Here is a 25080-nt window from a genome sequence, read left to right on the forward strand (position 1 = left end):
TATTTGATTAACAACTGCTCCCTGAGTAGGTGCGTCCACGTTTCAGCTTCGTTTGTACAATAAATAAACCACTGAACTTGATGGCGGTGAATTATTATTTATTAAACCTCAGTTTCTAAGAATACTCAACAAAAACTAACGCAAGTTATTTTTACGAAAGCAAATCAAATGTAGTTCACAAATAACTGTGCTCCGTCTGTACATATTATGCTAAAAACTCCTCCGCTGCACTTGACACATTCTCATTCTCACGCTGTCTAACGAAAAGGGGTTATCGGTGTGAGGAGATTTCTTATTAGTAGACATGGTAGAGAAATAGTGTAACGGGACCGTGCAGCGCTTGTTGTCACATGTGATCAGCTGTGGTTTGATGTTCAGGTAGATATTGTTCGGGGAGATTGGTTAAAACCAAACGTAAACAAATGATCAGGAGTAAGAATATACCCCAAAACATAGTGTTCCCCAAAAGAAAAAAGTTGGCCTCCATAAATTCTGGCCTTCGTGTGTATCACTTCTAAATGCCATTCAAAGACTTTATATAGATCGAGGTACTGTTGGCAGAATTGTTTTCCATTTTTCACTTCTTTGATGTTTTCATTTGAGATTTTGTTAGTTAACAATATAACACAATGCATCTTTACAATCCAACATTCGATGACCATAAACATTACATATACCATTTACCCGTGAAGATCCGGGTTAGAATTGGTCTTCAGCAACCCATGCTTGTCGTAAGAGGCGACTAACAGGATCGGGTGGTCAGACTCACTGACTTGGTTGACACATGTCATCGGTTCCCAATTGCGCAGATCGATGCTCATGCTGTTGATCACAGGATTGTCAGGTCCAGACTCGATTATTTACAGACCGCCGCCATATAGCTGGAATTATGCTGAGTGTGGCGTAAAACTAAACTCACTCACTTATACCATTATACAGTATCTGTGGTCGTTTATGTAACAATGTAGGTAACACAATAACAATAGTTTAATCACTTCTGGGGGCTGTGGGTTAGCCTAGTGGTTGAAGCGTTGGCTCGTCACGCCGAAGGCCCGGGTTCGATTCCCCACATGGGCACAATGTGTTAAGCCCATTTCTGGTGTCCCCCGCCGTGATATTGCTGGAATATTGCTAAAAGCGGCGTAAAACTAAACTCAGTCAGTAATCACTTCTGGTGATAAACAAACACAAGACACAAGATAAACCTTAAAGCTTAGATGCAACCAAATAAATAAACATAATTAAAACACAATTATCATTTATTCATGACATGTAATATACACTGCTGATTATGAACAAAAACTAAACAAAATTATAAGCGTACAATCGCAAATCAAAAGTGCAATATTTTGTACCTGGGTTTACTACCCTCGAAACGAAGCACTTGGAATACCGAACCCAGTCAGAGCGGGTGGGCGTGCACTTGAGTGTAACAAAGTCTTTCATTGGCTGGTTCATTTGCCGATACGCTCAGGGCTCTTTGTGTGTGTATAGAGATATTGGGTTTTGTAAATACATGCTCATTTTTTTGTGTATATCATTTTGCAATCAACAGACATCATAGCATGTCATAAGTACAATTATCACACCTGCCTGTCTGTGTAAGTACATGATGTGACAGAGACAGAACTCAGGTGCACGAGCCATAAATCAATGCGTTTTGTTTATGGTGTATAGCTTGATAGGTGTTAAGTTCAAATTGCATGTGGTCAGTGATCGAAGTTGTGTATTGCATACTGTCATTTGCAGACAGGCAGGCAGACACATAGGTGTCAATAAAACAGACATTGAGTTTTGTCTGACAGAGACATATCTATATCACAGTTAGAAATTCTGACAATGCTAAATAATGACGTTGCTGTTAAGTATCGAACTGAGAAATGAGTCAAATGAAATTGTATAAACAGTTCAATCGGTAATCTATTGTCATAAAATATAAAAAGCTCGCGCCTGTGAAATATCAACAAAACATAAGAAAAATAGCTCACATCAAAGCCTACTTCAAGTACTCACCGCCAACGAAGTTTTTCCGTCTTGAAATGTTGAACGCCTCCCTGGTTGACACATAGCTGTGTAGATCTAGATCCTTAACAAGGTTCTTTTATGTAACGAGTAGATTATTTACTATTTGTTGTTTGTGTACACAACCAAGATTAGACTACTCCTGCTCACGACCTTATAATCCGGGCATCCGGCTTCAAGCTGCGCGAACCTATTCACTGCGCATGCGCTACGCGTGAAGCGCAGCACACCTGTTGAAACCACTTTTAACCTAGCTGGGGTGAATTTAGTGAATCGTTTGAACTCCGATTTCGTGGGGGGGGGGGGGTTCATCATGTTATTTTTCAACTTTATAAGTTGAATTTGCATTTTTGATAATTGGCATCTTTCATGTTCTTAGATACAACATCAGTAAATATTTGGGAATCAGGGTTGCATTCCACAAAGCATTCGTAACATTACGTGGTGCGGTTTGGTCCTGTGCACAGAGCTCAGGTCACAAATCAGTTGAAGTTAAGCAACGTGGGGCGCGGAGCGTCCTTGGATGGGTGACCATGTTTGGCAACTTGACTCCTGAGAGTTTCTAGGACTTCAGTCCTGCCCCACAATGAAGCACATGTGATACATGTGATTTCACCTTAGGCAAGTGAGTTTGTTCAAAATTGTATCTGTTCACCCAGCAGAAAATGGGTACCCGGTGGTATACGTCATGTGACTATTAACCTTATAGCGCCTAACAGGTAGCTTGGGGTATCTTGGGTAATAATGACCAGATTGTGCGCTTTGAGCAGGATAACTAGCCTGGAAAAGTCGCATTATAAATATTCTCATTATTACATTACGACCTGTCATAACTCAACAGACCTACAAATGTTTTGTTTCAGGTGAAAGTAGGATGAGGTGAAGGTCACAATGGCCATGTTCACCAAACTTGCATTCTACCCAACAGTGGGCTACACGCTGTTCATGGCACAGGTGACATCACGGAAGTACTATAACAGGATTGATGACACAGTTGTGCTGGGAGCTTTGCCAATCAAGTGGATCCTGAAAGAGGTCAGGGTGCCATTCCACTAACCGATCTTATCTAAGATCAATCTTAGCAAGTTATGCCAATTTTACAATCGCCTTACCTTTGTGTTCATTTTACACCCATTCCACTAACCCATCTTAGGCTGATCATATCATGTCCCGATCTTACGATCCGATCCTAGCTAAGGTCGAGAATCTTTCGTGGGAGAGATAGCAAAATGCTAGGCATGGGTTATCTCCCTTTGCATAGTCTAGCAGACGATGGAAGTAGTTTTGGAACCAAGTGTAAACGTGGAAAAGCCCTTTCCGAGAAATCCTAGGGTAGTGAGCATCTTGGTTTCAGGGGCAAGTGCGTGTGAACGCTGGGTCTCTGGCATAATATGTGGCTGAACCTTGTCGATCAGCATAAACAAGCCGTGATAAGGCATCCTGTACCTCGCCACAAGCACATCATCTGATAATGTATCTAGAATCTGTTAGCTGCCTCGAAAAACACTCTCGGTGTAATGCTCACTGTTAATCCAAGAACACAAACACTGATACTTGCATCAACAGGGTATATTATATAGAGACTTTAGAAATTACACTTTATAGAACATAGCTGTGACAGAAGACTTGACGGACGAGTTGAGTTGAGAAGTATAGTTGTTACGTTGATGAGGTTCAGAAAACTACAACAAACAACAGCTTTCGATGAAATTCAGAAAATGTACAAATTTCATAGTACATAACATTTAATATTTCATTCAAATGATATGTGAATACATTGAAATTGCAAAATTAACAATAACAAATTTACAAAAAATTGTGTGAAATATATTAACAATTTTTGCACTAACCAATTAACATTTTGGCATATATATTCATTGAAATTAAGAGATAGTACAACCTAGCAATGAAAGGGTAAAGTACTCACATATGTGTCTTTACATAGTTCAGCTTACAGTCAGCTGGGTGACAACCAGGCAGCATGGAGGTCCAATACACACTGGCAAGCATGTGGTCCAAAATGCATGAGTTTTGGAGAGGTCATGATGTGACCTGTGAGCTTTGACATTACACATGAAGGTGAAGGCCACAGGGTAGAGGAAATTTTCTGGCCGCATGTAAACATTGTTTACACTTTTTACTGAATAAGGATTTAAATGGAAATGAACTTAAGATATTAACAAAGTGTTTCAATTATTGGACCACCATGGATAAAATAATTAAAACCAATTGTAACAACTTAGTTAACAAATTCATTTTAAAGAGTTTGTACATTGAAATGTATGTAAAGAAATCTTGCATTTACACTCACCCTTCTTCCTCACATAGAATAATGAAAGCTGCCATTTTGGTTTCTCTACAATTGATTTTAGCGATTCTAAGTTGATCATGAGCAACTAAGACTTTGGGTCTTAACTTTACAATTGACTTGGGTCGTAACGTCACACTAAGATTGGGATTTGGGGGGTTTACGATTGGCATAGGGCTAAGATTGGTTAGTGGAACGGTCGTAATGTCACACTAAGATTGGGATTTGGGGGGTTTACGATTGGCATAGGGCTAAGATCGGTCAGTGGAATGGTCGTAATGTCACACTATAGGGCTAAGATCATTTTGTGGAATGGTCGTAACGTCACACTAAGATTGGGATTTGGGGGGTTTACGATTGGCATAGGGCTAAGATCGGTTAGTGGTACGGCACCCAGGTGATGCCATGTGAGCTTTTATACCTGGTGGGGACTCAGGTCAGGTGATGCCAAATCTTTTGTACCTGTTTTGTTTTATGAATATCAATCTGTCACAAGTGCAAACATAAATGCTCAGGATGTCAGTCACTGGAGTTTTTACAAACCACCTTGATATCAAATTATCACGTTAAGCGCCATATGGTTCCATTCCGTTTCAGGGGTGGTCAGCTTAGTTATTATAGTGTTCGCTCATCAGGCCGAAGACCCGGGTTTGATTCCCTTCATGGGTACCATGTGTGAAGCCCCTTTCTTGCTAAAAGAGACGTAAAACTAAACTCACTTCATTCTGTTTCAGCTGGTTGCCAAGGAGAATGTTACTGCATTGGTGTCGGTCAACGAGAACTTTGGTGTCGGTCAACGAGAACTTTGAGCTGGAAAGTCTTGGACCTTCAAAAGAGGTGAGCAGCAGTGGTTCCTCACTGAGGTGAACTGCCCTGGTTCCTCAGTGAGGTGAACTGCCCTGGTTCCTCAGTGAGGTGAACTGCCCTGGTTCCTCAGTGAGGTGAACTGCCCTGGTTCCTCACTGAGGTGAACTGCCCTGGTTCCTCACTGAGGTGAACTGCCCTGGTTCCTCACTGAGGTGAACTGCCCTGGTTCCTCAGTGAGGTGAACTGCCTCTGGTTCCTCACTGAGGTGAACTGCCCTGGTTCCTCACTGAGGTGAACTGCCCTGGTTCCTCACTGAGGTGAACTGCTCTGGTTCCTCAGTGAGGTGAACTGCCCTGGTTCCTCAGTGAGGTGAACTGCCCTGGTTCCTCAGTGAGGTGAACTGATTCCTCACCTCTGGTTCCTCAGTGAGGTGAACTGCCCTGGTTCCTCATGGAGGTGAACTGCCCGCGTTCCTCACTGAGGTGAACTGCCCGCATTCCTCACCGAGGTAAACTGCTCTGGCTTCTGATTGAAGTGGGCAGCATTAGTTACATGACCACCACACCAACTCTACTCCCATAAACTTTTGATATTTCAGGATTGTCCAGATGTAAACTTGATTCTGCACGCACGCACGCACGCACGCACGCACGCACACACACACACACACACACACACTCACACTCACACATACACAAAACCCCCCCTAATGTTTAAACATAATGTTTCAATATTGTTATGTACAATTGCTCCCCCCAGTACATGTATACAAAATTTATACACACACCCACCTCCCACCGTCCCCGAGAAGAGGTGACATCCCCACCCCCACCCCCCACCCCACCCCCCATCCTTTGAAATCATCATATTGCTAAAAGTGCTGTAAAACCATATTCACTCACTCACTCCAAGCCTGGATGTTAGAGACTCGTCTTATTAAACAATGGTTAATGAAGCTTTCTCTCCCCTTTTAGGATCTTCATCAGTATGGCATCGAGCAGCTTCAGCTTCCCACAGTGGACTACGTGGGTACTCCATCACAAGACAACATCCGCCGTGCCGTGAACTTCATCAATACGTACAGGGAGAGGAAGGAGACGGTCTATGTTCACTGCAAGGCTGGGAGGACACGCAGCTCCACAGTAGTGGCGTGCTATCTGATGGAGGTAGGGGTCAACAGTAGTGGCGTGCTATCTGATGGAGGTAGGGGTCAACAGTAGTGGCGTGCTATCTGATGGAGGTAGGGGTCAACAGTAGTGGCGTGTTATCTGATGGAGGTAGGGGTCAACAGTAGTGGCGTGTTATCTGATGGAGGTAGGGGTCAACAGTAGTGGCGTGTTATCTGATGGAGGTAGGGGTCAACAGTAGTGGCGTGCTATCTGATGGAGGTAGGGGTCAACAGTAGTGGCGTGTTATCTGATGGAGGTAGGGGTCAACAGTAGTGGCGTGTTATCTGATGGAGGTAGGGGTCAACAGTAGTGGCGTGCTATCTGATGGAGGTAGGGGTCAACAGTAGTGGCGTGCTATCTGATGGAGGTAGGGGTCAACAGTAGTGGCGTGCTATCTGATGGAGGTAGGGGTCAACAGTAGTGGCGTGTTATCTGATGGAGGTAGGGGTCAACAGTAGTGGCGTGCTATCTGATGGAGGTAGGGGTCAACAGTAGTAGGCGTGCTATCTGATGGAGGTAGGGGTCAACAGTAGTGGCGTGCTATCTGATGGAGGTAGGGGTCAACAGTAGTGGCGTGCTATCTGATGGAGGTAGGGGTCAACAGTAGTGGCGTGTTATCTGATGGAGGTAGGGGTCAACAGTAGTGGCGTGCTATCTGATGGAGGTAGGGGTCAACAGTAGTGGCGTGTTATCTGATGGAGGTAGGGGTCAAACTATGATGGTGATGATGTTCTGTGAGATTGAGTTAGGTGTCAAGAAGCAACCATGATTAGAGACCATTCATAATTTATGACTATATTAAAAAATTATGCTTAAAAAATAGGGGGGGGGCATTGATTTTGTACATGACATGCAATGGTTCACTTACTTTGTACATAATTTTTTTTTATTTTTTTTTTATGCTTCTCCATAAACATCATCATCAACCCCCGACCCATAAATTATGAATGGTCCCTTACATTCTGTGGAATGGTTTGTTTGTTGTTTAACGCGGCACTCAGCAATATTCCAGCTATATGGCGACGGACTGTAAATAATCGAGTCTGTACCAGAGAATCCAGTGATCAACAGCATGAGCATCGATCTACACAACTGAGATACAATGACATGTGTCAACCAAGTCAGCAAGCCTGACCACCTGATCCCGTTAGTCGCCTCTTACAACAAGCATGGGTTCCTGAAAATCAGTTCTAATCTTCACAGGTCCTGTGGAATGGAATAAGAGGTGTGTATTATGTGATTGAAGAGTTAACAATCTAACAGATAAAGGTAGATAGGACCTTGGGTCCACTTGATAACACCCATGAAGATCCAAGTTGGAATTGTCTTCAGTAACCCATGAGGCTTAAGAGGCGATTATCGAATTTTGTGATTGACTCATTGTATCAATGTTCATGCTGTTGATCACTGGATTGTCTATTCGAGACTCAATTATTTACAGACCGCCGCCATATACCTCAAATATTGCTGTCATTCAGCAACCCATGGTTGTCATAAGAGGCAACTAACAGCAACACATGGTTGTCATAAGAGGCAACTAACAGCAACACATGGTTGTCATAAGAGGCAACTAACAGCAACACATGGTTGTCATAAGAGGCAACTAACAGCAACACATGGTTGTCATAAGAGGCAACTAACAGCAACCCATGGTTGTCATAAGAGGCAACTAACAGCAACACATGGTTGTCATAAGAGGCAACTAACAGCAACACATGGTTGTCATAAGAGGCATAACAGAGGCAACTAACAGCAATCCATGGTTGTCATAAGAGGCAACTAACAGCAACACATGGTTGTCATAAGAGGCAACTAACAGGATCGGCTTGTGAGGCTGGATTACTGGGTTGACACATGTCATTGTATCCCAGTTGTGTAGACTGATACCCATGTTCACAGACCACTCAAATATTGCTGAGTGCAGCATTTAACAACAAACAAATGAACAAATATGATTGATTATTAGATCATCAAAACTGACCAACCTTCAGAATCAGTTGTTTCATTTGCTAATTATCATTATTACACTCAGTAATTTATAGCACTGGTCTTTCTGTTATTTTCCAGTAAATAGCGAGTAAACTTTTTGTATAGATTTCCCATATTGTTTCAGGCTTACAACTACACTCCAGAGCAAGCAGTGGACTTCATCAAGGCCAGAAGAAAGCATGTATGGATCAGGGAAAAGCAGTGGAACTCCATCCGAACCTTCTACAAGGATATGCACAAGGACCCAGTGTCTGACTGATAATGGAAAGATGGAGTGAGGCAGTAGCCCCTGACCCTAGTTCAACCTGTCCAAGTCACTCTTGGTCACTCTGGGCCTGTTTCAACCAGTTTGAGTCATTTTAGGCCATTCTGGGCTTATTTCAGCCTGTTTGAGTCTCTCTAGGGCACTGTGAGTCTATTTCAACCTGTCCAAGTCACTCTGGGCCTCTTTCTCTTTCAGGCCACTCTGGGCATATTTCAGCGTATTTCCCCTGTCCAAGTCACACCAGGCCACTCTGGGCCTATTTCTACCTGTCCAAGTAACTGTGGGCCGCTTTCAGCCTATTTCAGCCTGTCCAAGTCTCTCTAGGCCACTCTGGGCATATGTCAACCTGTCCAAGTCCCTCTGGGCCGCTTTCAGCCTATTTCTACCTGTCCAAGTCACTCTGGGCCACTTTCAGCCTATTTCTACCTGTCCAAGTCACACCAGGCCACTCTGGGCCTATTTCTACCTGTCCAAGTCACTCTGAGGCCGCTTTGGGCCTATTTCAACCTGTCCAAGTCACTCTGGGCTGCTTTCAGCCTATTTCTACTTGTCCAAGTCACACAAGGCCACTCTGGGCCTATTTCAACCCTGTAGTCCCTCCTGTCCAAGTCACACAAGGCCACTCTGGGCCTATTTCTACCTGTCCAAGTCACTCTGGGCCACTTTCAGCCTATTTCTACCTGTCCAAGTCACACCAGGCCACTCTGGGCCTATTTCTACCTGTCCAAGTCACTCTGGGCCACTCTCAGCCTATTTCAACCTGTCCAAGTCACTCTGGGCCTGTCCAAGTCAGCTTTCAGCCTATTTCTACCTGTCCAAGTCACACAAGGCCGCTCTGGGCCTATTTCAACCTATTTCTACCTGTCCAAGTCACTCTGGGCTGCTTTCAGCCTATTTCTACCTGTCCAAGTCACACCAGGCCACTCTGGGCCTATTTCAACCTGTCCAAGTCACTCTGGGCTGCTTTCAGCCTATTTCTACCTGTCCAAGTCACACCAGGCCACTCTGGGCCTATTTCAACCTGTCCAAGTCACTCTGGGCCGCTTTCAGCCTATTTCTACCTGTCCAAGTCACACCAGGCCACTCTGGGCCTATTTCTACCTGTCCAAGTAACACCAGGCCACTCTGGGCCTATTTCTACCTGTCCAAGTCACTCTGGGCCACTTTCAGCCTATTTCTACCTGTCCAAGTCACACCAGGCCACTCTGGGCCTATTTCTACCTAACCAAGTCACTCTGGGCCACTTTCAGCCTATTTCTACCTGTCCAAGTCACACCAGGCCACTCTGGGCCTATTTCTACCTGTCCAAGTCACACCAGGCCACTCTGGGCCTATTTCTACCTGTCCAAGTCCAGCTTTCAAGTCACACCAGGCCACTCTGGGCCTATATTTCAACCTGTCCAATTTGGGCCCTGTCCATTTCACTCTGGGCTGCTGTTCAAGTCACCTATTTCAGCCTATTTCAACCTGTCCAAGTCACTCTGGGCTGCTTTCAGCCTATTTCTACCTGTCCAAGTCACTCTGGGCTGCTTTCAGCCTATTTCAACCTTTCCAAGTCTCTCTGGGCTGCTTTCAGCCTTTTTCTACCTGTCCAAGTCACTCTGGGCTGCTTTCAGCCTATTTCAACCTGTCCAAGTCACTCTGGGCTGCTTTCAGCCTATTTCTACCTGTCAAAGTCACACCAGGCCACTCTGGATCTATTTCAACCTGTGTGGGCCACCTCCGGTGCTGTCTGTTTTTGCATGATTTGCTACAAGGTTTGCGATTGTATGACATAAGTGTAGGAAGTATGGAAGTGTATGCCAGCGTTACTTCAGGATGTCTTTCAAGAATGTCGGGAAAATAGTAATAAGACTCTTTACAGTACTTAGTGTTCATGTATAAATGCTTTTGACAGCATTGAGTGGATCGATGTCGCCATATAGCTGGAATATTGCTGAGTGCAATAAACACTCACTCACTCACTCACTCACTTTTGACAGCATGTTAGGTGATTTTGAAGTGTGTGAAACTTGAATTTTCAGATGTAATCAAGAACTAATCAAGAGTGAAGCTGGAATATGTCGCCCTTCAGTGAGATGTCTAATGAATAATAATGTAGGTGTTTCTGTTCAGTATACAGTTGCAATGTATTTATATTTTTGCAATGTAAACCATGATACCTGATATTCGAGAACTCACTGATGTTTATTGAAGCTTTCTTTGTGAATAAACATTTACAGTTACATGTGTTTCCGAGACATTGTTTGTTGTGCATCATTTGCTGAGGATTTTTAGTCACTAGTGCCTTATATCCAGAAGTTGATAGGTGCCGAACCTTCGCTCACTGATTGGATTTGCCCTGATTGTAAAGACGCTGTGACATGCCATCAAACATTTCACCATTCACGGACGTCATGAGACCATTTTGTACACATAAACATTCTCAGTTGGAAGTGTCCCCAATTATTTCAGACTTGATCTCGTCACTATATGGCTGGAATAATGCCGATGTGACGTAAAACCCAACTCAACTCAACGCAATTGGAAGAGCCACAGAAGTGTCATGTTTGTGCAATAGGTGTAGAGAAAGGTTGGTCATGCTCTGTTACTCTTGCCATGTACCCAGTGACAGTGGGGTAGTCCAGTGGTTGATGCATTCGCTTGTCACACTGAAGACCCGGGTTCCATTCCCCACATGGGTACAATGTGTGAAGCCCATTTCTGGTGACCCCCGCCGTGATGTTGCTGGAATATTGCTAAAAGCGGCGTAAAATTAAACTCACTCGCTTGCCATGTACCCAACAGACATGAGAATTTTCCATGGATTTCCGTTTTTTGTTTCATTGTAGACACTTTTGAGATCGATGTGAATCTGCAAAAAAGACCCCCAAGACCCCCGGCTAAATTTTCAGTGGTTTTTGTGCTTTGCCATTCTCATGTCTGACCCAGGTGTTGTTGATCATAGCTGTAACATTTATCACTGATCTGCATTGCCATGGTTACATATAAGAGGTGTGATGCAGCTGGAATATCTATATAAGAGCCTGTGATGCAGCTGGGATATTTATATAGGGCTTGTCATGCAGCTGGAATATTTGTATAGGGCTTGTGATGCAGCTGGAATATTTATATAGGGCTTATGATGCAGCTGGAATGTTTATATAGGGCTTGTTATACAGCTGGAATATTTATATAGAGCCTGTGATAACAGCTGGAACATTTATATTGGGCCTCTCATGAAGCTGGGATATTTATATAGGGCTTATGATGCAGCTGGAATATTTGTATAGGGCTTGTCATGCAGCTTGAATGTTTATATAGGGCTTGTTATACAGCTGGAATGTTTATATAGAGCCTGTGATAACAGCTGGAACATTTATATTGGGCCTCTCATGAAGCTGGGATATTTATATAGGGCCTGTGATACAGCTGGAATATTTATATAGTGCATGTGATGAATCTGGAATATGTATATAGGGCCTTTGATGCAGCTGGAATGTTTATATGGGGCCTGTGATGCAGCTGGAATATTTATATAGGGCCTGTGATGCAGCTGGAATGTGTATATAGGACCTGTGATGCAGCTGGAATGTTTATATAGGGCCTGTGATACACCTGGAATATTTATATAGGGCCTTTGATGCAGCTGGAATGTATATATAGGGCCTGTGGAGCAGCTGGAATATCAAGTAGGGCTTGTGATGCAGCTGGAATGTTTATATATGGCCTGTGATGCAGTTGGAATGTTTGTATAGGGCCTTTGATGCTGCTGGAATGTATATATAGGGCCCGTGGAGCAGCTGGAATATCTATATAGGGCTTGTGATGCAGCTGGAATGTTTATATAGGGCCCGTGGAGCAGCTGGAATATCTATATAGGGCTTGTGATGCAGCTGGAATATGTATATAGGGCCTGTGATGCAGCTGGAATGTGTATATAGGACCTGTGATGCAGCTGGAATGTTTATATAGGGCCTGTGATACACCTGGAATATTTATATAGGGCCTTTGATGCTGCTGGAATGTATATATAGGGCCCGTGGAGCAGCTGGAATATCTATATAGGGCTTGTGATGCAGCTGGAATGTTTATATAGGGCTTGTGATGCAGCTGGAATATGTATATAGGGCCTGTGATGCAGCTGGAATGTGTATATAGGACCTGTGATGCAGCTGGAATGTTTATATAGGGCCTGTGATACACCTGGAATATTTATATAGGGCCTTTGATGCTGCTTGAATGTATATATAGGGCTCGTGGAGCAGCTGGAATATATATAGGGCTTGTGATGCAGCTGGAATGTTTATATAGGGCTTGTGATGCAGCTGGAATATGTATATAGGGCTTGTGATGCAGCTGGAATGTTAATATAGGGCCTGTGATACACCTGGAATATTATATAGGGCCTTTGATGCAGCTGGAATGTTTATATAGGGCCTGTGGAGCAGCTGGAATATCTATATAGGGCTTTTGATGCAGCTGGAATGTTTATATAGGGCCTGTGATGCAGTTGGAATATTTGAATAGGGCCTTTAATGCTGCTGGAATGTATATATTGTGCTACAGATCTATATATAGGGCTACAATGTGTGAAGTCCATTTGTGGTGTTCCCCGCTTGATATTGCTGGAATGTTGCTAAAAGCGGTCTAAAATTAAACACTCACTCACTCATTATAGAAAGAGACGGGTAGAAAGGGAAAGAGCTAAAAAGTGGATTGGGTGGTCAGGCTTGGGGACTCGTTTGATTGCATGCTGTCGTTCCTTAGCTGTACGTTACGATGTTTATGGAGACAATCATGGGATTGTCTGGTTCAGACTCGATTATATACAGACCACCGCCTATCAGCTGGATTGTTGACGTTAAACGGCAAACAGCATATGTACTTCTTTCCCAAACGAGGCTAACCAGTGAAGATCCAGGTTAGAACTGATCTTCAGTAACACATGCTTGTCGCAGGAGGAGACTAACAGGATCGGGTGGTCAGGCTCGCTGACTTGGTTGACACGCCATCGTATCCCAGGTGTGTAAATCGATGATGATGATGCTGATCACAGGGTTGTCTGGTCCAGAATCGATTATTTACAGACTGCCACCATATGACTGGTGACGTGTTTGGCAGCTAGACTCCTGAGAGTTTCTAGAATTTCAGTCCTGCCCCACAACGAAGCACATGTCATACATGTGATCTCACCTTAGGCAAGTGAGTTTGCCTCTGTTCACACTGGGGCGGTGGGGTAGCCTAGTGGTTAAAGCGTCCGCTCGTCACGCCGAAGACCAGGGTTCGATTCCCCACATGGGTACAATGTGTGAAGCACATTTCTGATGTCCCCCGCCGTGATATTGCTGGAATATTGCTAAAAGCGGCGTAAAACCAAAACTCACTCACTCACTCTGTTCACACAGCAGTCTATTACCCTTCTAGCGAATCACAGCTTGGGTTGTGTTTTGATTGTTAGTGCTATAAGCATTCACCTAGTAAATGGAGTTTGGCGCGTTATAAATGCACTTATAGCTTATTATTAATATTGCTGAGTCCGGCATTAAACAAACAAACCAACCAACCAAATGAGTCTCTTCTGCAGATTGATAAAAGTAAATGTAGGTTGCACAAGGTCGAAGTGTGGTTTCAAATTTATTCAAAGCACGTAGAAGTGTGACGATACATTTAGGACAATATGCCGTGAAATACCAAACGGCTCTTTTTTCAGTACATATGTTGTTTTTTGTTCATGGTAAGGTCATCCTATTCGAGGGTGCGTGGTTAAAACAACACCCAATGCATCAGTTCTGGTGGGATTCCCAGCCTGTATGTTTTGACATTGTAAGTCGAGGTATATGTGAAGACAAAGTCGCTGTATAACGAGGGAATGTTAGTAGTTTGTTTATTTAAGGAATGTTAGGATCCATTCGGCCCATTACATGTGTTGAAGACATGTCATGTTGGAGTGAGTTTGGTTTTACGCCGCTTTTAGCAATATTCCAGCAATATCACGGCATGGCACCAGAAATGGGCTTCACACATTGTACCTACGTGGGGAATCGAACCCGGGTCTTCGGCGTGACGAACGAATGCTTTAACCAATAGGCTGCCCCACCGCCCCCATATTGGAGAGAGAGGGGAATACATACTATGTGAATTCAATTTACAATTGTGTCAAGATGTGTCGTTTGTTGTACAACGCTGCACATGCTACTCCATGAAAATCAACATCACCCCAACCCCTCTCCACCCCCAGCCATAATGCATGAACGGTCCCTTATAAACGACAGGGCTCCAGTTGGCCACGATTGTCAGTTAGTTCCGAGAGCTGGATCCCTTTTCATCACTTTCACTGGGGTACATGCGGTCAAGTGGCTGTGCAGATTTGCGTACCGTGCCCATGACACAAATCGATAATTGTAGGTTCAAATATTGGTTCATGTTGTGATTTGTTAGCACCAAAGTGACCCGTGAAGATCCGGGTTAGAATTGATCTTCAGTAGCCCATGCTTGTCGTAAGAGGCAACTACCGGGAGCGGTTGGTCAGGCTCAATGAATTGGTTGACACATATATCCCAGTTGCGTAAATCGATGCTCATTATGTTGATCACTGTTGTCAGGACCAGACTCGGGTTATTTACAGACAGCCGCCATATAGCTGGAATACTGCTGAGGGCGGCGTAAAGCTAAACTCACTCATTCACCGCAGTGTTAATACCTGTATTACTCCGGGCTCTCCTCCCACATTAAGTTCACCGTCACGTAGCTGGAATACTGACGTTAAAGAACAAACAAACAATATACACTGGAGCGATACTACCAAAAACGTTGCGACACTATATTTTGAAAAGGCATTGCTCTATTGTTAACAAATTGTACTGGACGAGTTGGACTGATTCATATAGGCTTCTAAACGACCATTACAAAGTTATTACAAAAAATTATTTTAAAATACTCACGTAATTTCAGTTTTGAATAGGAGTCTCCAGAAAAAATTCAAAAGATTTTTTCTTTGACAGCAGTTGTGACCGGCAGCTGGCTTACTCATCACAAGTAACCCAAATGCGAGGATCGACTATCGTGATGTCAATCATAGGCGGATCCAGGAATTTTCAAAGGGGATGGGGGTGTTCGAACCCAGGTTCATACAGGTAACATTGTTTCATGACCAACCTCGTTCATATTATAAAGAAAAAGTCTCAAATAATTTTCAAATTTAAAATTAAAAGAAAAAGACATCGAACTCACTTTGATCACAATTGGAGATCCCTTTCTCTTCCTTTGTGGCAATTTTTCACAACACCCTCAAATGTCATTCCCCTCCACCCACCCAAAATCCCACCCTACCCCAACCCAACAGTTGTATCAATATCACATTTGGAACTTTGAAAAAAATACCAGTCAGTCAGCCACCCACCCATATAAAACAAACACTACAAGACTTGATTACTGTCTATTGAAGTACAGCGCGCATAAGCCGCGGACCAGTTAAAAATATTAGCCAATAGAAATACGCCGTGTTCGTCGCTGCTGAGAGTAGCTTCATTGGCAACCAGGAAGACCACAAGCACTTGTTGTGTTGTGTCCGTGAAGTTCTGTCAAAATGCCGCCTAAAAAGAAGAAGGGGAAAGGAAAGGGTAAAAAGAAAGGCAAGAAGAAGGATGGTAAGTGTTTTGTGAAAAAACGTATGCGATAATGTCAACAATTTATGTAGTTCAGCCAGCTAAACGTCGTGTCGTGAACAGGACGTTTAGCTGGCTGAACTACAATATATGTGGAGAACATCATCCCTTTCCCCTGGGTTCTACAGCCCTTGTTTGGAAAGTGCTTGTATTGTAAAATGAGAAATCATGATTGGACCTCTGGACACACATCTAGTGATTTAATAACGCAGTATTAGTTTTTTAACATTTCTTTTAAAAAATCCAGTTGTTAAGGAGTTAGCAGTTAATTTTGTTAGGAATAATGTAATGTCCATTATAGGAGTCTTAATTACTTCTTTCCAGTTTACACATGGCGCCCTACTATATGTTTCAAGGCCACATTAAATTTTGTACCCTCTCCAATTAGTTGTCTATCCATTGTTTGATGCTTGTTTGATTTCTTTTATTCCATCAGATGCCCAACTGGAACTTGAAGATAAGTACAAGCGGACGATGGACGAGATTGAGGCACTTAAGGATCACTTAGGTAACGATGTAGTTCGTCACTCAGCGTATTTGTAAATATACCAGCTAACAATTTCACATAGGTCTAGCCGATGCATTAGACTTGTTTATATTGCGTGGACAATCCTCAGAGTCAATTCTTACAGTCAGCTGTTTTTGGTTTGTGGGATGAACCTACTAAGAAATATCTATCACCAAGTTCCTTAATACTGAGTATTGAGAAAAAAGATAGATTATGGTGGCGTGTGGTCCTGTGCACAGAGCTCAGGTCAGGAATCAGTTGAAGTTAAGCCTCACAACGAAGCACATGTGATACATGTGGTCTCACCTTAGGCAAGTGAGTTTGTTCAAAATTGCCTCTGTTCACCCAGCAGAAAATGGGTACCCGGTTGGATAAACTCATGTGACTATAACCTTCTAGCGCCTAACAGGCAGCTTGGGTTATCCGGGGTAATAATCATCAGATTCTGCTTAAGTGCAGTGAGTTATCACTTGGTGTTTGGAGACTGTGCTCTATAGAAGATGACTTATTATTATTATTATTATCAAGTGAGACTTCAAGAATAAAATATATTTCTACCTTGATAATTAATCATCCTGCATGCTGGCATGTGCACTTGCATGACTGAATCTACATTAGACCATGATTATGATGGTGAATGCATTACAATGAAAAAAACATACAGTAAATTAAGTAGCACTTCTTCCAAAAAAATTCAGTAATCATCTTTCTTGATTTACAATGCTAAATGACATGTAGCCTATAGTCATCAATGAGTGCAGATGATTATCAATATTGTGAGTGAGTGAGTTGAGTTTTACGCCGCACTCAGCAATATTCCAGCTACTAGTATATGGTGGCGGTCTGTAAATAAGTGAGTCTGAACCAGACAATCCAGTGATCAACAGCATGAGCATCGATCTACGCAATTGGGAACTGATGACATGTGTCAACCACGTCAGCGAGCATGACCACCCCGGTATCTTTAGTCGCCTCTTACGACAAGCATGGGTTAATTAAGATCAATATTCTAACCCGGACCTTCACGGGTCATCAGTATTTTGAAGCTACAGTATACTTAAACAGTTAAAGATGTCATACGCTTAGGGTGTCTGTAGATTTGGTTTATTTGATTTGAAACTGGAAGTTGCTCGTAAGGTTTAATATGTGCAGTACATTGTCTGCCTTCCTATAAATATTGGAATCCATCGTGATGCTTGTGTCAAACTGATATGAGACACATGCTACGCTGTCTGTCCATAAACAAGTAAAGCTGTTAATGTGATGACAGTACTTCACGGGTGATAATGACTAGTGAAATTGGCCTCCCCTCCCATTCCTTCCTTTATGTAGCATTATAACAATCTGTCTCTCTCTTAACCATTGCATTTCCCAAAATACACTGATTCAATCAATATTAAACTATAATTTAGTGGAGTTTGGTAGATGGGTTACTAAAGTTGTTTTGTTAGGATCTGGTTTTTTTTTCTTGTTTTATTTTTTTAGAAATACATCCCAATTAGAAACAGTTTGTTTTCGGAAATATTGGGGCCTGGTGTCATGCTTTTATTATAGACAGGTTGCTTTCATAATACAGAATGAATTAGACAATGAGTTTGATAACAATATATGTGTCTGTGGAAATAACTGTTGATATTTGTAACATTAAATGTCATCGCCTCACATACACTTACAGCTCCCTTCAAGACCCTGGTCGAATTTTTTGTGTGGGGTATACTAAGGGAAGTAACTCCCAACTTTACATTCATGATATACCACTCAGAAATATTGCTCTTTTGTCGATTATAAGATTGAAGAATATTTTAAGTATTTTTTCCCATATCATATTTTCACCTGTCAATGTTTTCTTAGCGGTGCGGAAGCAGCTGACGAGGCGAGCCAATGTGGTGAGTGAAGGATGGCAGCAGCGAATGTCGGAAGCAGAGAATGACCTGGCATCACACAAGGAAGACCAGCTGGCTATTAATGCTGGTGAGTCAGGCGGGACTGAGGCAGTAACCACGACAACTTGACATCACAATGATGTAAATGTGGATGTCATGGTAACTGATGACATCACGTACAATGGTGTAAATGGGGATGTCATGGTAACTGATGACATCACGTACAATGGTGTAAATGGGGATGTCATGGTAACTTATGATATCACTAGAATTGTGTAAATGGGGAATTATTGTCATGGTAACTGCCGTGTTATAATGAGTTGTGGTGCTGACTTTCAGACATGACGCGACAGTACAAGACAATGCAGACGGAGATGGGCATCACCATACACCAGCTGGAGACGGAGCTGGAGAGAACACACCAAACACTCAGTCAGTTATCTCCCCTTAACACTCAGTCTGTTATCTCCCCTTAGTCAGTTATGTCCTCTTATTTCAGCAACTTTATCTGATTTAAAAACATTTCACAGTGTAAATTTTGTTAATATCAGATACGTTACTAAGAATCCTCAGATATGTTTAACCCAAAAAATATTCACATTAGAATTGGTCTTCAACAAGTCAAATGAGAAGTGTGCTAGGGAATATTTCAAAAATAACTGAATCGTCCTCAGAACTGTGAGAAAAATAATTTTAATTGAAACTTATATAAATTTAAGAACATAGTGTGCCACAAAATCATTATCAAAAGAGTATTTGTGGGTTTTTTTGGCTCATATTTAAACAATGAGGTTTTTTTTGCTGCAGCAAAAAAAAAACTGGTTTGTCTCCAAACAAAACCTCACCAAAGTATGGAATGGTTGGTTGCTCCTTAATTCCCATTCCAGGTTCTAGGTTTAAGCGTCTTGACAAAACCCCACTTATATTTTTAAAATTACCAACTATGTCCTTAAGTTCATTCATTAATGACAAGAATACCACTATTTTGAAGTTTTGTACATGGAGGAATACAGATGTTGGCAGTCATTTCATTTGCTCTCCTGATGCTATTTCCATGAGACTAATCTAGTTAATCTAGCAATTCAGAGTAATAATTTCCATTTCCTGGAAGAAAATAATCATGATGAAAGTATTATATTAATGATCATAATATTGCAAAAGTTGTTCAGCACTTGGTGTATATTAGCAAATAATGATTGATGTTGCAGGGGTTCAAAAATCCCATAGCCAGATGCCTGGGACAAGTCAGTTTTCATTTCGGGCAATCAAATAATGGTATCTTACTTGTTCGTGGGCTACTAGATAATTTCCACATATGGTTTCAAACTGCAAATAAACTCGGATTTAATTTAATATCTGCTCAAAATGTAACTATCAAATTTCACAATGGTAATAAAGTAGAGTTATCTTTCTTTGCTATTTATCACTTTTCAATAAATAGTCAAGTAAACATTAACATCAAATACCATGTTGATTTATTCTTTCATAATTACATCATGATTATGTCATAAAATCAGGGCAAGTGGAAAATTAGTCAGGACAAGTTACTTTCTTAAAGTCACTTGCCCTGTGGCAAGTGGCTTTTTAAAAATAAATTGAACCCCTGTGTTGCTAGAAAAGTGTGAAAGGTCAGTTTTATGAGTGACTTAAACTTCATCAAATCCAAATGTTGCAGAGAAGACAGAGGTGGAGTTGAAGAAGACGAAGGAGGAGCAGGAGATGATGAGGCGTGAGAAGGACAGCGAGATCAATGACCTCAAGATGAAGATCAGCAGCATGGAAAAGGCCTATGAGAACATACTCAGGGTAAGGCCATTGCAATGTAATGTGTGAAATGTCATCAGGTATAATCTCAGTGTAAGATTATCAGAATGTGTACACAATGTAAGGCCATCAGGTGTATGCTCAGTGTAAGATTATCAGAATGTGTACACAATGTAAGGCCATCAGGTGTATGCTCAGTGTAAGATTATCAGAATGTGTACACAATGTAAGGCCATCAGGTGTATGCTCAGTGTAAGATTATCAGAATGTACACAATGTAAGGCCATCAGCTGTATGCTCAGTGTAAGATTATCAGAATGTGTACACAATGTAAGGCCATCAGGTGTATGCTCAGTGTAAGATTATCAGAATGTGTACACAATGTAAGGCCATCAGCTGTATGCTCAGTGTAAGATTATCAGAATGTGTACACAATGTAAGGCCATCAGCTGTATGCTCAGTATAAGATTATCAGAATGTGTACACAATGTAAGGCCATCAGGTGTATGCTCAGTATAAGATTATCAGAATGTGTACACAATGTAAGGCCATCAGGTGTATGCTCAGTATAAGATTATCTGAATGTGTACACAATGTAAGGCCATCAGGTGTATGCTCAGTGTCAGATTATCAGAATGTGTACACAATGTAAGGCCATCAGGTGTATGCTCAGTGTAAGATTATCAGAATGTGTACACAATGTAAGGCCATCAGGTGTATGCTCAGTATAAGATTATCAGAATGTGTACACAATGTAAGGCCATCAGGTGTATGCTCAGTATAAGATTATCAGAATGTGTACACAATGTAAGGCCATCAGGTGTATGCTCAGTATAAGATTATCTGAATGTGTACACAATGTAAGGCCATCAGGTGTATGCTCAGTGTCAGATTATCAGAATGTGTACACAATGTAAGGCCATCAGGTGTATGCTCAGTGTAAGATTATCAGAATGTGTACACAATGTAAGGCCATCAGGTGTATGCTCAGTGTAAGATTATCAGAATGTGTACACAATGTAAGGCCATCAGGTGTATGCTCAGTGTAAGATTATCAGAATGTGTACACAATGTAAGGCCATCAGGTGTATGCTCAGTGTAAGATTATCAGAATGTGTACACAATGTAAGGCCATCAGGTGTATGCTCAGTGTAAGATTATCAGAAGCGTGTACACAATGTAAGGCCATCAGGTGTATGCTCAGTGTAAGATTATCAGAGGCGTGTATTACAATGTAAGGCCATCAGGTGTATGCTCAGTGTAAGATTATCAGAATGTGTACACAATGTAAGGCCATCAGGTGTATGCTCAGTGTAAGATTATCAGAATGTGTACACAATGTAAGGCCATCAGGTGTATGCTCAGTGTAAGATTATCAGTATGTGTACACAATGTAAGGCCATCAGGTGTATGCTCAGTGTAAGATTATCAGAATGTGTACACAATGTAAGGCCATCAGGTGTATGCTCAGTGTAAGATTATCAGAATGTGTACACAATGTAAGGCCATCAGGTGTATGCTCAGTGTAAGATTATCAGAATGTGTACACAATGTAAGGCCATCAGGTGTATGCTCAGTGTAAGATTATCAGAATGTGTACACAATGTAAGGCCATCAGGTGTATGCTCAGTGTAAGATTATCTGAATGTGTACACAATGTAAGGTCATCAGGTGTATGCTCAGTGTAAGATTATCAGAATGTGTACACAATGTAAGGCCATCAGGTGTATGCTCAGTGTAAGATTATCAGAATGTGTACACAATGTAAGGCCATCAGGTGTATGCTCAGTGTAAGTTTATCAGTATGTGTACACAATGTAAGGCCATCAGGTGTATGCTCAGTGTAAGACATTCAGGGATATATTCAGCCATCAAAGATACTTCTCGATAATCCAATTTTATTTAGCCCACACCATCATTGATATCCCCAGGACATGTTGAATATTCTGTAGAACGTCCATGGAAGGAACGACTCACATCAAGTCACTGGAGTTTTTTTGAAGATAATAGAACTTGAATACTTGAATAACTTGCTAAACTCACAAAAATGACACATGGTAACGTCCGTCTTTCCTCTGTTTAACAGGAAGCTTTGGAGTCGCTGGAGGCCAAGATTGACATGGCCAAAACCATGTGGGAGGAAAAGTCCACCCATATCCAAGCCAAAAATAAACAAGTCCTCCTCGAGTTTGGATTGAACCCATTAGATATCTAGAATGTGTCCCAGATACCCTGGACATCTGGAACAAGAAAAGAGCCTTAATTTTCTGGGCATCTGGAGCAAATATTTGGCCTTGATCCTCTGGATGTCTAGAACATCCAGTAAGTCATGGTTCTTTGTATATCTAGAACACAAACAAGACTTGATTCTCAGGACATCTAGATCAACACTTTGGCCTTAATTCTCTGCTCATCTAGGATACCAATAAGCCTTGTTTCGCTGGTCATCTAGAACACTAGTAAGTCTTGGTTTGCTGGACATCTAGACTACCTATAAGCCTTGATTCTCTGGTCATCTAGAACACAAATAATCCTTGGTTCGCTGGTCATCTAGAACATCAATAAGCCTTGATTCTTTGGACATCTAGAACACCCATAAGCCTTGTTTTATTGGAAATCTGGAACACCATTAAGCCTTGATTATTCTTTAGGCAGCAAGCTTTTCCCACAGAGACTTAACTGAAGTTGCTTTACAGGAGTCTCCATCAATGTTATACATAGTGCAGCAGATAACTTTAGCATCATCATCCTGAACATCATTTATCTATAGACGAAACTGTACCTGATTAAAGCAGCCAAAAGAAGCTTCAATAAAATGTGAAGACTTCTATTTGTTATGAAAACACAATGATGCTGAAATAGTTCAAACGATCTGTGACGGTTAGGTAGCCAAGGTGGTTAGCATCCACCTGTCAATATAAGGGCTAGGCTCTATTCCCCACATGGGTACAATGTGTGAAGCCTGTTGCTGGTGTTCCTGATAGGATATTGCTGGAATATTGCTAAAAGCAACATGCGACTCTTCTCACTCACTCATCTCTCATCGGTTGCGCAGATCGATGTTCATGCCGTTGATCACTGGATTGTCTGGTCCAGACTCGATTATTTACAGACTGCCGCCATATAGCTGGAATATTGCTGAGTGCAGCGTAAAACTAAACTCACTCACTTACCTCTCACAATTATTATCTCAGTGGAGTGATGGTCAGCTTAATTACATTTTCTTATTTACTGATTCTATCATGGTGATGTTGATGTATATTGCTAAAAGCAGCGTAAAACCATACTCACTCATGGTGTTCTTGTCCCCCCACAGAAACTAAGTGTCGTACAGGAAGGCTCAATAAACAGTTAACTGACTTCTATGACTGACTTGTACCACTCAACTTCTGTTAGGGTCATGGCTGTTCTCCTAGATACAAAGCCATGTCCTTATGACTTTTCAGTGGTGCATTATAAAACATTATAATTATCTTTGTGATCAAATTGAGACGGTATGCATGGTGTATTGAAGTCTGCCTTATTTATCAACGCAAACTGTAAAATCTCACCTTTAATAAAATGTTTTGAAAATTGTCAATGGTTTAGTGCTTAATTTTATCCTTGTTTCTAGTGAAACCATACCCACTGCTGATGCTAGATGAGTAGTTGAGTAGATCAATGCTCATGATGTTTATCACATGATTGTCTGGTCCAGACTTTATTACTTATAGACCGCCGCCATATAGTTGGAATATTGCTTGGAGTGCTGCGTTATATAAACAACAAACAAAACAAAAAAGCTTTTCCCGGTGGACTAATAAACACCTTGTTTATGTCCATGTTATCAGGGATATTGCGCCATTGCATCATCGTCTTTAGGGGCGGTGGGATAGCCTAATGGTTAAGGCGTTCGCTCGTCACGCCGAAGACCCGAGTTCGATTCCCCATATGGGTACAATGTGTGCAGCCCATTTATGGTGTTCCGCACCGTGATATTGCTGGAATATTTCTACAAACGGCGTAAAACTAAACTCACTCACTCATCTTTCAAAATCAGTTCAGAAACCTGAACAACATACACTGCTATAGGTGTGCTAGACTAACAACTAGTCTCTGAAATGAACATATTTTACTGAAAAAAGTTCATAGTAAAAAAAATATATATATAATGAAAAGGAGCCCTGAGACTATCTTCATTTTCAGAAGCTGAGGAAATCTAGACTTGCCACATTTTCTAGACTTGTGTGGGCTTTCTTGGATATATTTGCTTCAGGGTCTGTACGAGAGACTATAGGTGTGCGAAATTCCAAATTTTGCAAGCCAGTCAGGCTAGCTATGCCTGAAAGTTACTAGTCCAAGAAATAATTAGTTAGCCCGAAATGTGAATGTAGAAACTAAGCAAAAGATTACAAAAATAAATTTAGTTGAGAATAATATATTGTCGGCATGATACGGGTTTCATCATTAAGCTGCTAATATGATGAACATATCTTGTATGATTTAAAAGTGTATTATAACTTAACCAGTGGGAGAGACTGATATATTTACTGACCCGACTGGATTTATATTTGCCACGGGCTAGCGGGCCAGTGGCTATTTCGCACACTGACTGCAGTTATGAAATTTATACCCTGATAAGCTTGGCAGTGAAAAAGTGAGCATTTCAACCATAACATTTGAGATATTGTATGAAGCGTATGCTTTACAGATGCAATTTTTTTAAAACTTCCCTTGGAT

The 25080-nt window shown here is 41.7% G+C and overlaps 2 protein-coding genes and 2 long non-coding RNA genes across 12 annotated transcripts; 3 read left to right on the plus strand and 1 right to left on the minus strand.

Moving 5' to 3' along the window:
- Positions 1 to 251: 251 nt before the first annotated feature.
- Positions 252 to 8757, plus strand: LOC124263594 (phosphatidylglycerophosphatase and protein-tyrosine phosphatase 1-like). Its single transcript, XM_046698246.1, has 5 exons — positions 252 to 378; positions 2886 to 3057; positions 5065 to 5118; positions 6112 to 6303; positions 8420 to 8757. The coding sequence occupies exons 2-5, from the start codon at positions 2914 to 2916 to the stop codon at positions 8552 to 8554; spliced, it is 525 nt and encodes a 174-aa protein (XP_046554202.1). The 5' UTR covers positions 252 to 378; positions 2886 to 2913; the 3' UTR covers positions 8555 to 8757.
- A 27-nt stretch (positions 8758 to 8784) lies between these two features.
- On the minus strand, positions 8785 to 10291 carry LOC124263553. 9 transcript variants are annotated; one of them, XR_006894875.1, is made up of 7 exons: positions 10028 to 10126; positions 9822 to 9901; positions 9702 to 9781; positions 9412 to 9661; positions 9241 to 9340; positions 8907 to 9026; positions 8785 to 8826 (listed from the first exon to the last, which is right to left on the minus strand). It is a non-coding gene; the product is annotated as an uncharacterized LOC124263553 (long non-coding RNA). The 9 variants fall into 9 exon arrangements; XR_006894876.1 differs by having other exon boundaries at positions 9201 to 9340; XR_006894880.1 differs by lacking the exon at positions 10028 to 10126 and adding an exon at positions 10188 to 10291 and having other exon boundaries at positions 8786 to 8826; positions 8947 to 9026.
- Positions 8792 to 9285, plus strand: LOC124263554. The gene is made up of 3 exons (XR_006894882.1): positions 8792 to 8834; positions 8885 to 9115; positions 9179 to 9285. It is a non-coding gene; the product is annotated as an uncharacterized LOC124263554 (long non-coding RNA).
- A 5761-nt stretch (positions 10292 to 16052) lies between the features above and the next one.
- LOC124263552 (coiled-coil domain-containing protein 153-like) lies at positions 16053 to 23162 on the plus strand. The gene is made up of 6 exons (XM_046698212.1): positions 16053 to 16188; positions 16643 to 16714; positions 18566 to 18685; positions 18937 to 19029; positions 20273 to 20403; positions 22448 to 23162. Exons 1-6 carry the CDS (start codon positions 16128 to 16130, stop codon positions 22574 to 22576), a joined length of 606 nt encoding a protein of 201 aa, XP_046554168.1. The 5' UTR covers positions 16053 to 16127; the 3' UTR covers positions 22577 to 23162.
- Positions 23163 to 25080: the final 1918 nt, after the last annotated feature.

This window comes from Haliotis rubra, unplaced genomic scaffold, assembly GCF_003918875.1.
Source record: "Haliotis rubra isolate DU_JTF1 unplaced genomic scaffold, ASM391887v1 Scf89, whole genome shotgun sequence".
Classification (NCBI taxonomy): Eukaryota; Metazoa; Mollusca; class Gastropoda; order Lepetellida; family Haliotidae; genus Haliotis; species Haliotis rubra.